General features: G+C 32.6%; 1 protein-coding gene across 1 annotated transcript; it reads right to left on the bottom strand.

The window, feature by feature from the left end:
* Nucleotides 1-8,386: 8,386 nt before the first annotated feature.
* On the bottom strand, nt 8,387-14,099 carry LOC136227164 (uncharacterized). Its single transcript, XM_066015857.1, has 7 exons — nt 14,035-14,099; nt 13,805-13,876; nt 12,899-13,185; nt 11,860-11,947; nt 9,857-9,923; nt 8,946-9,028; nt 8,387-8,755 (listed from the first exon to the last, which is right to left on the bottom strand). The coding sequence occupies exons 3-6, from the start codon at nt 13,026-13,028 to the stop codon at nt 8,975-8,977; spliced, it is 339 nt and encodes a 112-aa protein (XP_065871929.1). The 5' UTR covers nt 13,029-13,185; nt 13,805-13,876; nt 14,035-14,099; the 3' UTR covers nt 8,387-8,755; nt 8,946-8,974.
* Between the last annotated feature and the right edge of the window lie 671 nt (nt 14,100-14,770).

The following is a 14,770-nucleotide window of genomic DNA, read 5'->3' on the forward strand; positions in this document are numbered from 1 at the left end:
GCCGAAACTTCCATTTCATTGTCTCTTACAGTTATTATTCTTATTATTCTATGATCTAACTGTTGGTCCCGTGTAACGTAGTAGAGTTAGTTCCAAGGGGGGGGGTTAGGAACTATTATAACTTTTTAATAATTAAAGCTGACTTATTTTAAGATTTGATGCTTTAGCTCAAATTTAGGTCAGCAGGGCTGAGTATGGTGTGAGAAAACTTTAGACAGACACTGACTAGAGCTGTTTCAATCGTGAGTTGGGAAGTAGCACTTAAGTCAGTTTCCAACTCAGCACTCAGATTACTCAGCTTCAGTGTGTACAAATTATTTTACTGAGTAATGTTAAGCAAGCAACACATACATATATATATATCAAGAGAAAGGGTTAGAAGTTACTCAGCAGACTTATCCTGGTTCGGCCTCTCCGCCTACGTCCAGTCCTCGGAATCCTTCCGAGCTTTTTCAATCCTCTACTGAGCTCTTTAAAGGTAGATCACAAACCTTTTACAATAGCAACTGAGTATGCAAGAGTACCGTCCTTTATTCCTCTACTCAATCCTATCTACCACTGAGTACTATAACCGAGTGCTCAACTTCTCTCTACCACTGAGTACTTATAACCGAGTACTCAACTTCTCTAACCTTTTACAGATGATACAAGATTTGTTCTCACTTAGTGAAGAACACTTTAGATGAATAAAATCACTCTAGACTTTTACACAAAAATGAGAGTTGGTGTAAGAGCTTGCTTTTTCTTTTCAGACAGCTTCTGTTTTGAATTTTGCAAATGAATTGACTTAATGCAGATTTGCTTGTCTGTCTATATATTTGATCCAAGTGATGAATTGGCCTTTTTATAGTGATCTTTGAAGCGCCAATGATTTGAATCCCGACATAGCCGTTGTGGGGAAATGGTCTTCATTCGTCATCACTTGGTCAGCACTCAGTGCTGCAGGCCAATCATGTCTTCTGTTTTCGTCAGGAGCCAGGTTTGCCAGATTTGTCTTCTAACACCAGGTTTGTCTTTTTGCGCCAGGTTTGTCTTCTAGTAAAATATCAGATGGTCCATGCTTCTCGAAAAGGTCCTTCCGACAGATTTCTGAGTCTTCTGAATTTTGTTCAGAATACGACAGATTTTGTTTTCAACGCTGATCACTGAAGACCACTCAGCTTGACATAGCGGCTTCGCCTTCAAGCTTTTCTAAAGAAGACATTTTCTTTCGCTAAGCTGAGTTGCAGTTTACTCAGCTTCTGCTGTGTGACTTGCGCCTGCTGACTTTTGGCTTTCTTTTATATATGTTCAATTCCTGTTCTTATTAATTAACTTACTCAACATTGAACAAACTCATTAGTACAATTTAAATCAAAGCACTTAAATTTAATTGTTTAATCATGAGATTAATTTAAATAATTTTGTCAAATCAAAATCATGTGAAAAGGTGTTTCAACACTAACATCAATAGACACATTAACAAAATCATTTGATATAGTTTCAATTATACTTCATTGCTTATCAATTCTCAATAAGCTTTGTTTACTTATGGTAAAGGATCCATCAACAAAATTTGATCTCTGACATGATCAAATTCCAAATTCAATCTAGAAAAGAATTGCATAAGTTACTCTTCTAGCATTAGATCCTGAGAAATTTTCCTTGACTCTCCACAAGTGCAAGATGTAGCGGGTTTAATAACTGTGTACTCATCCCACATTCTCTTCATTTTATTGAAAAAATCAGCTAAAGACATACCTCTTTGAGTTAATCCACAAAATCTCCCTTCGTAGATGAAATGTCAATAGGTCATTGCTTTCGCCATATCATTCCTCGATTTTTTACCATAGTGCTCTTGACATTACTACAAATAGAAACACCTTCACCAAATCTCTATTCAAAGCATTAATGGTCGAGGAAAAGACGAGATCGTCAATTTCCTTCCATTTTGCATAATCATCTGAACTGATCGTATCTTCTGGAGCATCATCTTTGAGAATGTGATTTGATTTTTGCTTGGCGGTGAGGTTCTAACAACATAGATCTATGCTAAGATATGCAATGTTTTCCACTCATAACTTGATAACAAGCACCAACCCTTGATTATCATTGACTTGATAAAATAAATTCGAGTTGTGATTTGAATTCATTGTTGATTCTCCTTTTGTTGATTCTGATTCACTTTCTAAATTTTGATTGCGATTCGAGCTCTGTTCTTGTTGATTGAGATTCGAACTCTGTTCTTATTCTAACTCACGATTCTCAGATTCCACTTCTTCAACTTCTTTTCAGCTTCGTTGAGAGCTTCTGCATATGATCTCTATTGCTTCGCCATTTCCAGTCATAATGCTTCAAACATCAACATATGGATCTGATACCATATAAATTGAAGAAAGAAGAGAGGTTGGAAGAAAAATAGAGAATTGTTGCTTTTCATATATTACACATAACGGTTACATTGAGTATTTATACTTTTGCACTCAACTAACACATATGCTAATCACGTGCATCTTAAACAGAAATCAAATTATAATATAGTCCCTAAGTTTATTTTTCTTTATTCTTTTACAATTTTCCATGTAATAACCAAATAAGAGAAATTGACAATGTTAATCTGGTCAGTAACTAAACTCACTATATTAAATTAGAATTCTATTTTTTTTATTTATAAAAGAAAGCATATTTTTAGTTTGTCGCAAAATCTAACATTTAAAAGAACAACTCTTTTCACTCGTATATTAAGAAGTATATGGTCAAATTCGGTGTTCTAATTATCCAGCAATGTATTTTTTTTTTAATAAATTTGCTCACAATGCGCTTACATTAAAGAAGAAAGAAAAATCCCTACCCGGATGTGATTCGAATTGTTTTTCTAATAATTAAAATGTACTAAAATGAAACTATAAAAAAAAAAATTAAAGTGCCTAAAAGAAAAGAAAGTTAAGAAAATGTATCAAGTTGATGATGAGCCAAAACAAAAAGAAAGGACCATCTTGACAAACTTTTTCCAAAATAATACTTTTTGTTATATTTGAGAATAAAGTAAACTAAATTGATGGGTTTAAAGTTGTTGTTGTGATGTCCCGTTTCATCATTAAGCAAAATATAATAGTATTATTTTTTTTTATAGGAAAGGAAAGAAAAAACAAACAATAAAATAAAGCAATCTAATTCGGGATTAGTCTAGAAAAACTGACCTCCATCATATCATCCAAAAGAAGAGAAGAAATGAAACTAAAAGAATAAGAGAAGGTAAAGACTCCTGACATCCTCACATGACCCTCAGCCGCTAGTCAGTCCGTCATAATAGTATTATTTATTGAGATTGTAAAAGTATCTCTTATAATGAAAATAACTTATATTTAATTAAATAAAATATAAGTATTACTGTATTTATTAATATTATTTAAACAAATTAACCATATCCTTTATCAATATTTATATTTTCAAAACAACATACATACCTGCATTAAAACATACCTGTAAATATATTTTTAACAATGTGCATCAGTTAGAATTTCTTAACTTTTTTATGAAAAGATTGCTGAGGCTATTTTAGAGCTAAAATAAAATGATTTTAAAGAATATTTTTAGGGTAAATTACACTCATGGTCACGGAACTTTACACATTTTTATTATAAAACTACTAAACTTCAAAACGTAACATAAAAATCATTCAATTTTACACTTTCTAACATTATGCGTATTAAACTTTAAATAACGCCTCAAAATGACCGTTAACGATTTCAAAATGAAAATGTTTAAGAATTAAAGTTGTTTAAAACAACCTTTATCATGAAACCACATTTTTTATTTTCCAAATCATCGTTCCTGGAGCTTTCTTTCTTTAAAGTTCAATTTCTCTCCTAACCAAACAACATTTAAATGTCCTCAAGACGAAAATTTTGAAGAATTAAAGTTTGAGCTAGATAGTAACCTGCTATGAACTATTTCCTTTCTTATGGAAGGCACGAAAGCAACTAAGAACATCTCGTTATAATAAGTAAGTTCCATAGTAAAAAACTTTCTATTCTGTCTTCAAATCAGTTATTTTCCTCCTCAAAACCCTATATCTCGTCAGCCATCTAGCACTTTTTCGAGTAAGCATTACTGCCCCTGCTTCCGGGGGTCTTTCTAAAGCTATCAAACATGCTCATTGGCCCTCTGACTTCAAGCTCGGCCCCAGCAAGTTAGATTATGGAACTGATCTGACCGAACTGGGTCTAATGGAACAAGATCTTGATCTCAATAAAGAATTGGAATCTGGAAGGGAGTTTTCGTTCGCGCCCGGGAAGCACTTCACTCGCACTGCTGAAGGGGTTCAATGAAGACTGCTGTTTATTCCAATGTCTCAACGATCATTTTGAGGTTTGATTGAAGTTTAGTCAATAATGTTATAAAGTAGATCTGTTTATGTTTATGTGCTGGGTCGGATTGGGCTTGGGCCGGGCCTAACCATGTTTTACATTTAATTACCGTGTCCAAGCTTAGCCCGCACTATATTTACATCGGGTCCGGGCCGAGCTGGGCTTAGACTAAAAAAACTAATTTTCAAACCCGACCCGATCCATCCACCTAATAAATTTATATTAATTTTTTTTAATATAACTTAAAGTTAAATTGTTATTATAAATAATAAAAATTCACATATTAAAGTATTATTATGAATAAGAAAAATCTAACAAACATATATATTTATAAATAAGAGTTTACACCGTAATTTTATTTAACAAAAAATCAATCTACTGCAATTTAAAAACTAGTTGATAAGAATGTATAAATTTTATAAAGTGAGGGCGTGAAAATTGAATAATTAAAACTAACATTAGAAATACAAATAAAATACTAAATGTAATTAAATTATATAGAATTATTTTATATATCAGGACGGGCCGGGCTAGACTTGGATTTTGAAATAAATCCCAAACCCAATCTATTTTAAGTTGAGGATTTTGCGGGCTCGGCCGGATCAGGCTAAATGCTAAATATACATATCTAAACCCAACCCATAAAATACGGATTTGGCGGGCTGGGCAGGCTAACAGGCTCATGAGCAGGTCTATTATAAAGGGTAAATTACACTCATGGCCACTGAACTTTGCTTTTTTTAACATTATGGCCAGTGAACTTCAATTCTTAATGGTATTGTCACTGAACTTTATACTTTTTAACACTGGTAGCTACTCAACGTCTCAAAAGGATCGTTGACGGTCTCAAAATAAAAAAATTCAAAAAGTTAATAATATTTTAAGGAACTTTAATCCTTGAAAATTTTCGTTTTGAGATCATTTACGCGTTGTTTAGTTAGGAGAGAGTGTGAATTTTTAGAGAGAAAAAGCTCTAAAGAATGTGATTTTGGAAAATAAAAAGTGTGGTTTCATGTTAAATGTCATTCTGAATAACTTTAATTCTTGAATATTTTTATTTTGAGATTGTTAATGGTCATTTTGAGGAGTTAGTTGAAGTTGAGTGCCATTCTGTGAAAATGAGTAAAGCTTAGTGGTATTTGTGTTACATTTTTGGAGTTTAGTGAGCGTACTGTGAAAATGAGTAACGTTTAGTTGTCTTTATATTACATTTTTTTTTAGTTTAGTGGTCACATGTAAATGAGTAAAGTTGAGTTGCCATAAATGTAATTACCCAATATTTTTAATATTTTTCTTTCAAGAAAAACATACATTTATTTTATCAAAGAAAAAATATACAGAAAATAGGATTTTGGAATTAAAATAGAACCTCTTTAAATTGATTCTCATTAAATTAAAAACTCATTAAGATAATATTTTTCTCTGGTCCCATGGACCAGTTGAAAAATTAACAAATTTCGATAAGATGATAAAATAATATATTTTTAAAAAACCTCTCTGTAAATATAGGGTTCCATTAAGGGTTTAGGGTTTTTGTTTTCGAACTGCACCAAAAAAATTGCGAAGAGTTTTATACACGATAAATGCTTCCTTACGCGTAACTGGTTTCAAAGCTACTGTATCATCTTCAACTTTATATAGTATTTTTTGGGAGAAAATCTGGTGTCCTCATTTCGGTGTCCCCTTCCATATCTCTCTTATAAAAAGTGGTTATTTTCACCAAACAGATAGTAATGGGAGAAAATCTGTTGTCCCCATTTCGGTGTCCCCTTTCATGTCCCTCTCACAAAAAGCGGCCCATTTTAATCATGTGAGTCCTCTTGGCTCATAAAATATATTATTTTAATTAAAAGGAACCACTTTTTGTGAGAGGGACATGGAAAGAGACACCGAAATGGGAGACAACAGATTTTCTCCTATTACTATTTGTTTGGTGAAAATAATTTTTTATATTTTTTTGTAAATATAAAGATTGATATAAAAATAAGATAAAATTTAAAATGAAATAAAAATGAAATAGTGAAAATAAATGCGAAAAAAATCAGAAATAAAGAAGAAAATAAATAGAGAAAACCAAATTCAGCTTCTATTTTTCAGCATCAAGGACTTTCAAAATTTTATTTTTTGGGGGAACTAAGTGATGGAATTTTATTGCGACAACATGGAATCCTACATCTACTTATCGAAATGAAAGCATGAAGTATTTGTGGAGCTCAAATGGAATCGTATTGAGAGAGTTATGGTGAATCGAAAATGATTGTTTATAACTGGAAATTCAACCTCTATTTTTTAAGCATCATGTCACCCTTTTCGAAGCAGCAAATGAATGAATCTTGGTGCAACTACGTGAAATCCTACATCTAATGATCGAGACGAAGTTAGAGAGCATTTGTGGAGCCAAAACACAGTCGTGTTGAGTGAGCTATAGGCAATTGAAGATGAATGATTATCACAAAAAACAAATGTGGCTGAATGTTTCAAATTCTATTTTCTAGCTATTTAACCTCCATCAATCCATGTTTTCTGCTTCATTCTGTAAAATTAAAATAGTGGAGTCATGGATGGTGATTATAGGAAGTCATTGGTGGTGGAAGTTACAAATTTTAGCTATAAATAGAAACTTTAATCCTTCATTTCCAACCCTGAATCAATTGCAACAAAAACCAGACATAACTTTTCTCTCAAAAATACTCTCTACCACACCTGTTTTAATCATCTTCGAGCTCTAGTCTTCAATCTCAAACTCTCAAATTCAGATTCTAAAGCCTTCAATTTTACCTAATCTGATTCCCTACCTATTTAAACACGATATCTTACTCTAAATTACAGCTAACTTTGCTCAACTTTCGTCATTGTTACAACAATCCTTAAGCTTTCGGAACTCTATTTTTAACCATCCCAAACCATAAGCTTCATCCCTCATCTCATACTCAAATTCCCTCAGCAGTAATTCTTCAAATTTGTAGTCTGTCGTTCTTGATTTTTCGCAATTAATCCGACTTGATCTTTATTCGAATTTCTGCAATTGATTTTGATTTACTCTTTCGACGTTTTCGCTGCAATTTCTAGCTCTTTTTCGTCGAAGCTTCCTAGTTCACATTCACTCAATTTCCATATATCCATCTACACCAATCATCATCTATAATCACAAAATTAATTCCAGCTTAAGGTTTGCGAATTACTATTCGTTTCGGCTTCAAGTTTGTTATTTTAACTTCAATTCCCTTAAGATTTTCATTTGTTTCTGATTTTTAATAGCTTTAATCTACATTCATTTAAAGATAATTCCATTACGAAATTAACTTATTGCTTCAATTGTAATGTCTTGCTTTTCTTTCCAATCCACCGTTTGTAATCAAAACTTGTTTACAAAAATCAATAAAAGAGAAAAAAATTCCCAAAACCTTTCGTCCAATCGTTTCATTTTCTAGAATTCAAGTTTAAAGCGCATAATCACAACCCAAAACATCAAAAGTGACTTAATTTTCCTGACACGCCCTCAATATTGAAATTAACATATTCTAAAAATATGGTTAACACCATTATATATTGAATGTTTTTAGTAAAAATAAAATGCAGAATACTTAATTATTAAGAACCAATTAACATTATTTATTAGTTTTCATTAATATCATGTACAATGAATTTATGTTTTAAATTAATTCAATTTATATGACATATGAAGATTCTAAAATACTGTAATCAAAATTTAACTTCAATAAATTACAAAAGAATCTCTTTAAATCAAATCTTAATTTATCGATTGATTAATATCTTCATAAAATAATAAAATATTATGGTCCCAACAATATTAATTTATAGACGTTTTCGGTAAAAAAAATGGAAACAGTTAATCTACTCTTTTGGAGTGTTTTATGCGGTAAGTTTAACTTAGCGGTGGGTTATTGTTTTTTTTGTTTTTGTTTCGGATGGAACACAGTTATGGAGTCCTATGCAATATTACAAATTAGAGGATGGTTTAGTCTTGGGAGAGGAAACCATTAAAGAATATGGTAAGATGGATAGGAAAGAAGTCATTTGTTTCAATTTTATCATGAACTCAATTAATCGATTGCATCCATCTACTAGATGCAAGACTTGTTTACATGAACTCGACATTTCTTATGTGTTGGGATACACATTACTAATATAGTTCAATCACACATTCTCTCTAAATCGCTCCTTACTCAAGCTTTGCACCTTCGAGTTACATCACAAATGTGTTAAATTATAAAAAATTTCTTTTATACTTTTCCCTTTCTTTTATATTGTTAAATTTGATTAATCAATAAGAAAGTTGCAGGTACCATAAATAAGTTGTGTATGCCCAACTATTACAACTTGTACAATCATAAATAAGCCCTCTATGCCTACGCCCACCTTGGATGCTTCTACCATTACAACTTCTGCAATAATCAAAACTCAAGTTTAGTAGACAATCTTAAGTCAAATCTTCTCCGCACTCCTTTCTAATGTGATGATTGAAGGGGGAAAAAAGAGTAACAAAAATTGAATGCTAAGCTAACTAATCTAGTATTATACAGTCAAAAGACTTCTTTATAGATAACCTTTTTCTTAAAAAGTTGTCTGCTTTACCTTCTAACAGTCTCTGCTTACACCATTTTTCAATCAAAGAGCCCATCATCATGCCAAATATCAACTAAAAAATCAACCATCTCCTGCATAATCCAACAACTAAATGATTTTCACATCAACATTTGCTGAAAATTGACGACAAAAACTCGATTCCAATTAATCTCCCAAGAAAACACGATTCCGATAAAAAGGCTAATTTCCCCTTGTGAAAGCATTATTGAAAATAAGACTTGGAATGCATATTAAAGTTTTATGACCTTAGGGAAATCCTAGGCGAAGTTGAATGTATCGACTGCGTTTAACCCCCAACAAGCCTGATTATAATGTTATTTTGATAGCATGAGGTATTGTGGTGCACGAGGGAAGTTTTCCTATGTGGGTTAAATGCAACAATGGTCACTTAACTTTGCCTATTGTTTCACTTAAGTTTTCCATTAATCTCCAAGAAAACATAATTCCCATAAAAAGCTAATTTCTCCTTTTTTTTTTTTTTTTTTTTTTGATAAAAGGGCTAATTTCTCCTTATGAAAGCATTATTCCAAATGTAGTGACACAAATTAATCAAAGTTTAATGACCTTACTGAAATAATAGGCGAAGTTGAAACTATAGCTAAAGTTGAAATCGTACATAAAAAACTTCCCTCTAAGTCCACAACAATGCCCCGTACGGTATCAATGGTAACATTATAATTAGGCTTGTTCTAATCAGTTCTTAAGCTTCATTTTTTATCCTCCCCCCCCCCCCCCCCCCCTCTCTCTATTTCTATCAAAAATTGCATGCATGCAGGCTCAAACATACACATCGAGTGCAACCATGTTGTCACATGCTTGTTCACATTCATCTACTAGACAGAATCTGACCAGTAAATAATAAATATTTCACCAACTGTTTTAAGTTTGAAGAAGCTTACTGGTAAAGGAATGGGCTCAGAGAAGGGTTCATTAGTCGATAGCAGTTCTTCATATGTTGTTGACCAGCTGCAGAAAACATAATTTTTGTAGTTATGCTACACCACATTTAAATGAGTAATTGCAGAAAACAATAGCCTGAACACCATCAAATAAATGGCTGTTTAAATGCATCAGAATATCACTGTCAATCCTGATTTTTGAGCTGATAATAATTAATCATGAATTTGGACTAACATAAATAAGTCCTTTTGGTTTAATTTGTCATGTTTCGAAACAGACTAGATGGGACTGCAACTAGTCTCTATTACCAAATTATGTGAGAAAGATAGGACTCCATCCTTTGCAAATGCGGCAGTCTGCATCAGCAAATATGCCTTTCCAATTGTTTAATTTCTCTAGTTGAAACGTTCAAATCCATCTATGTCGTGCAGAGGGGCTCTGCTCTAGCAAGAGGCAATAGTGTCAATTTCTTTTTCTTTCTGTTCTAAACTTTCTGCATGGAAGTATTTTTAACCCACTAATACAATGTATGCATGAACACGTTTTGCTATTGCAATTATTTAACACTTTGTTTGGGAGGGAGGTTTGAGAGTGTTAATAACGCAAGGGTTAATGATAAATCTATGTTTGGCTTTGTATGCGTAGGGGTTAATAAGGTTTAAAAGGTTAATTTTGTTTTAAATCTCAGCACTCCAAATTGGGGTGTTAAGAAGAGTTAACCGTTTTCCCATCAAAACATTTCCCCCCATGCACCCCACCCAAATAAAATGTAAGAGTTATTTTTATCAATCAAGTATTTGGCGTGTGCCTAATTAGACAATGATTGATGATATTCAAAAATAATATATATAGCACAATATAAACGAGCAACAGCCTTTTAATTAGAGACTAATCAGGAAGTTGGCATATCATTTCCATATTTCATAGAAAAGAGGACCTGACAGAAACAAACCAAACGAGAACCAGAACAAACACAAGAAATAGTAAAGTTCATTGATAGATTTCTCAACGTAAAGAGCAAGAGCACTGAACAGGAAACTACGAGGATTGAAGATAAAATAGAGTGAGCATAAACTCAACCCCCACAGGAAAACATTCTTCCCTGTCTACTCAATTAGCGGATCCAAACTCAAAATGAGCCGATACCCTTTCCTGCTCTCCCTCTCCTATAACTAACTTCCATTAGGCCCCAAAATCATATGTCCCCTGATTCCCGTATTACCCTTTAGTCCTATTATCATATTCTCTAACAGGGTATGTTGATAGAATGAATAAATGATTCCCCCTCAATCATCCAAAACATGATTGCAGACACATAACTTTATGCAGTATGCTATGATCACATTTGTCAAACCATAAGTTTCATCCTCCAAGTTTTACCCGTCAAATGCAAGGGCTAAATGCATAAACCATCCTTTAACTTTTGGTCCAGTTTCACTAAAGCCACAAATCTTCACTTTTGTCCATAATATATTTGCACAAAAACACAAAATAACCAGAATCCAGCAATAAGGTCACCAAAGTGTTGACCTGGCATCCTAGTCACACCTCAATTGGGTTTACAAGATCAAAGAGAGGAGTGAGAATAAAAAGGAGGGAAAGAGGAGAGAGATAGTCATTATTGAAGTGAGACTATAATGCAACATCAGCACTCTGGTGAACCTTATTGCCTGCTAATTTGGTTTTTCATCCAAATAACTAAAGCGTTTTGAATTTTCAGGCACAAATAGAATATTTGGGGCTCTAGAAAAGCTAAACGAAATTCGAGGGACAGTTTGTGCATTCTACCTGGAAATACAACCGTTACTCAAATTTTTCCTCCTTCCAACTCATGGTTAAAAGTTCCATTTTTTTAGGTGCCAAGTGAAACAGGAAATCTGCAGCATCTAAAAGGTAGATCTTTCTATATCGCAGCAAATATAAGTTGTAATTCAGTAACTATAGCAGAACCAAATAGTGAAGTTCAGATCTTGTATCAAAAAAGTGAATGACATGATACTACCTTATGATTGGTTCCTTTTGCATTGATTCAGATTTCTGGGATTGGTCTCCTATCCACTTTCTTCGGCTCTCATGCCAAGCAATTGCAGCTACAATGATAAGTTTGGAAAAATTAATGAAGAGAAGGAAAAGGGAAATTATGAATTATAAAGAGCACATTGTGCAGATATTTGCCAAGAGGGAAGAAAGATGGCTAAATACAATGAACTATATCTAATCTTTTTGAGAATCTCAATGTTCTGAATTATTATGAAGCCAGTATGTGCATGCATCACTTGATATAGATATGTTTTCCTCTTGACTAGAAAGTTATTGCTATGTTTCAATACAAGGTCCTGAATATGTGCAACAGGGGCAATTATAGATATGCAAATGACAAACAACATCAGTGAAAGCAAAGTCAAAAATTATGTGGTTGAAAGTGGAGCAGAAGAGTCTTATATAAAAATGTTAATTCATTTTCCTTCCATTTTGCTAATTTCTTCCATTAACTAGAAAAACTTTTTTTACTGATGAATTTGCCTGAGCATTCTAAATGCAAAATAAAAGTTGCAGGAATCCAGTGAAACACGTGCAAACTATGATGCACATCCCAGCATGATCTTCAAGTTTCAAAAGCCATGAACTATCACAAATTAAGTTTAAAACAAAAATGACTCATTTTCGTATTCTATAATATATTCATCCTCAAAGAGCTACTTAGAGTAGGTTTATTATGAGAATTAAGTATTCTAGTCCTGGCAATGGCAGCAAGACAGCAACAAAAACAACAACCAAGCCTTAATCCAAAATAGTTGTGGTTAGCTATATAGATTCCTCTTCTTCAATCAATTTTACTATTAAAAAGAAGTAGCAAAATAGCAACAATCATAAAACTAAATTACAAGAAAGTTGTAGCCAAATTACATAGACAAACAAAAGCAGCAGCTCAAACAATTTTGACATTGGAAAACTACAGAGGAAATATGAATTTTCCGACTAAGTAATGACAGGAGGTAATGGACTAAACGAAACTTAAAGCATTTATTTAGATGACTCACCATGATTAACAAACAAAGAAGTGTTGACACTCACTTCTTTTTCGGAGGGATTATTTGCTCTATCGGGAGATGCTAGACACTCTATAGATTGCTTCTCATAGGAATGGGAAACTCCGGCTCTGACCTCCATCTCTAAACCGAATGACCATTACCTTACACAATCACAATGCAGCTGTTGGCAAGTGCTCCTCTTAACAAATTCCCTCAATGTCTTATCAGAAGATACCACAGATTGATATGTAACAAGATTTCCAGAAAAACTGCTCGGCATAAAATAGATCTTCAATCTGCTAACAATGAACAAAAAGAAACAAAATGAGAAACACAAGTGCGAATTTCAATCCAAAAACAAGTATATCATCTCATCACAATGATAATTGATCAAATGCAGTCAGCAACCTAAGATTTACCCTCTTTTTCAATCGATTGATAACAATTTCGAGATTACCTAGGATTATAGACGAAACTGCTCTCCCTTAGCCCTATATAATACATCTATAACTAGTTCATGAAAAAACCAAGCATAAAAAAGCTTTGTTATACATCCATCACTGGTCTTAAACCACAATTGAATCAAATATATAAATTTACTTTTTCTACCATGATTAAGCCCACAAAATGGTACAACCGACAGTCCACCTATTTTATTCTCCATAATCTATAAGCAAATAACAAGATATATACAGAGGGCTAAAACCTTTCCTTTAACAAAATTCAGAAATTTACAAGCTAAAATCAACACCACATGATTCCGATCTAGAAAACCCGAGAATGCAATTTTTCTTCGGCAAAACCAGCATGTATCCAATCTTCATCTTATTTCTTATTCGACTAAATAAAATTAAGAAAAAAAAGAAAAAAACCTATTGTAATAGAACAGAAATACAGAGAGAGGAATGGGCATACCTTGCTCAAGGTAATTTAGAACTGCATTTGGGTGAGAGTGAATCTGACGAACAAAACCTGCTTCCTCTAAGCCTTCAAGTTCAAAGGTGAGGGGAAAAGAAAGTTTCAACATTTTGATAATGCTATATTTATAGAGTTATGATAAATAAATTATATTCAACAACCAAGTATTCTGACAAATAATTAATTTTTTCCAAAATTAATAAAAAGTAAATCATTTTCTTAATTACATTTTCTTTTCTGGATGGATACTTCCTCGGTTCTTCCTGTTTTCAGTTTTCAGTTTCCTTTTTCTCTCTTTCACGTTGACGTGGACTTTGGATCTTAATGTGGATAAGGAGGAAGATTCATTACTAAATTATTGGATTGCCCTTCACCAAACACTTTTAAATGTATAATCTTAGGGTGTTTTGGTCATTTCGGTAGTTAATGATCTTTCTCTGCATCTGCGCTACAGAACTTGTGCTAGCAATTGCTGGTCTTTTTTAATTTATTTCATAAAATTTCAAAATGTTAATTTTCTGCAGGTTGAAATAATTTCTAAATCTCATATATGCTAAACTTTTGAGTAAAATATTATAAAAATCCTAAAATTCAATTTTAATTTATTACCAAAAAATAATATGAACATTCAAACCGATGCATAATTTGATACAAATTATTATTGCTCTAACTATTCAAATCGCTTGCCTAATTAACACATGTTAATTGACCAAAATTATTATGGTAAAAGTTGCTACCAACTATTAGATAATGTGATTTCTGATTCGTTTTTTCATAAAACATTTAGGTGCCGTTTGGTTCACGGAATAGAATGGAATGGAATAGAATGGTTATTCCAAAGAAATAGAATAGCAAAGAATGAAATAGAAATTCTTAGGAATTACTATTCCTATATTTGGTTGATGGAATAAGGTAGAATGGAATAGATAATTTTTTTATTAAAAAGACAATATTATCCTCAAA

The sequence above is a fragment of the Euphorbia lathyris genome, chromosome 4 (genome assembly GCF_963576675.1).
Source record: "Euphorbia lathyris chromosome 4, ddEupLath1.1, whole genome shotgun sequence".
Lineage (NCBI taxonomy): Eukaryota > Viridiplantae > Streptophyta > Magnoliopsida > Malpighiales > Euphorbiaceae > Euphorbia > Euphorbia lathyris.

Coding starts and splice junctions, on each gene's coding strand:
- LOC136227164 (XM_066015857.1), bottom strand. CDS start 13,028: ATGGAGGTCAGAGCCGGAGTTTCCCATTCCTATGAGAAGCAATCTATA. Junction 11,948..12,898: donor TTCTTTGTTTGTTAATCATG/GTGAGTCATCTA, acceptor TTATCATTGTAG/CTGCAATTGCTTGGCATGAG. Junction 9,924..11,859: donor CAAAAGGAACCAATCATAAG/GTAGTATCATGT, acceptor TGTTTTCTGCAG/CTGGTCAACAACATATGAAG.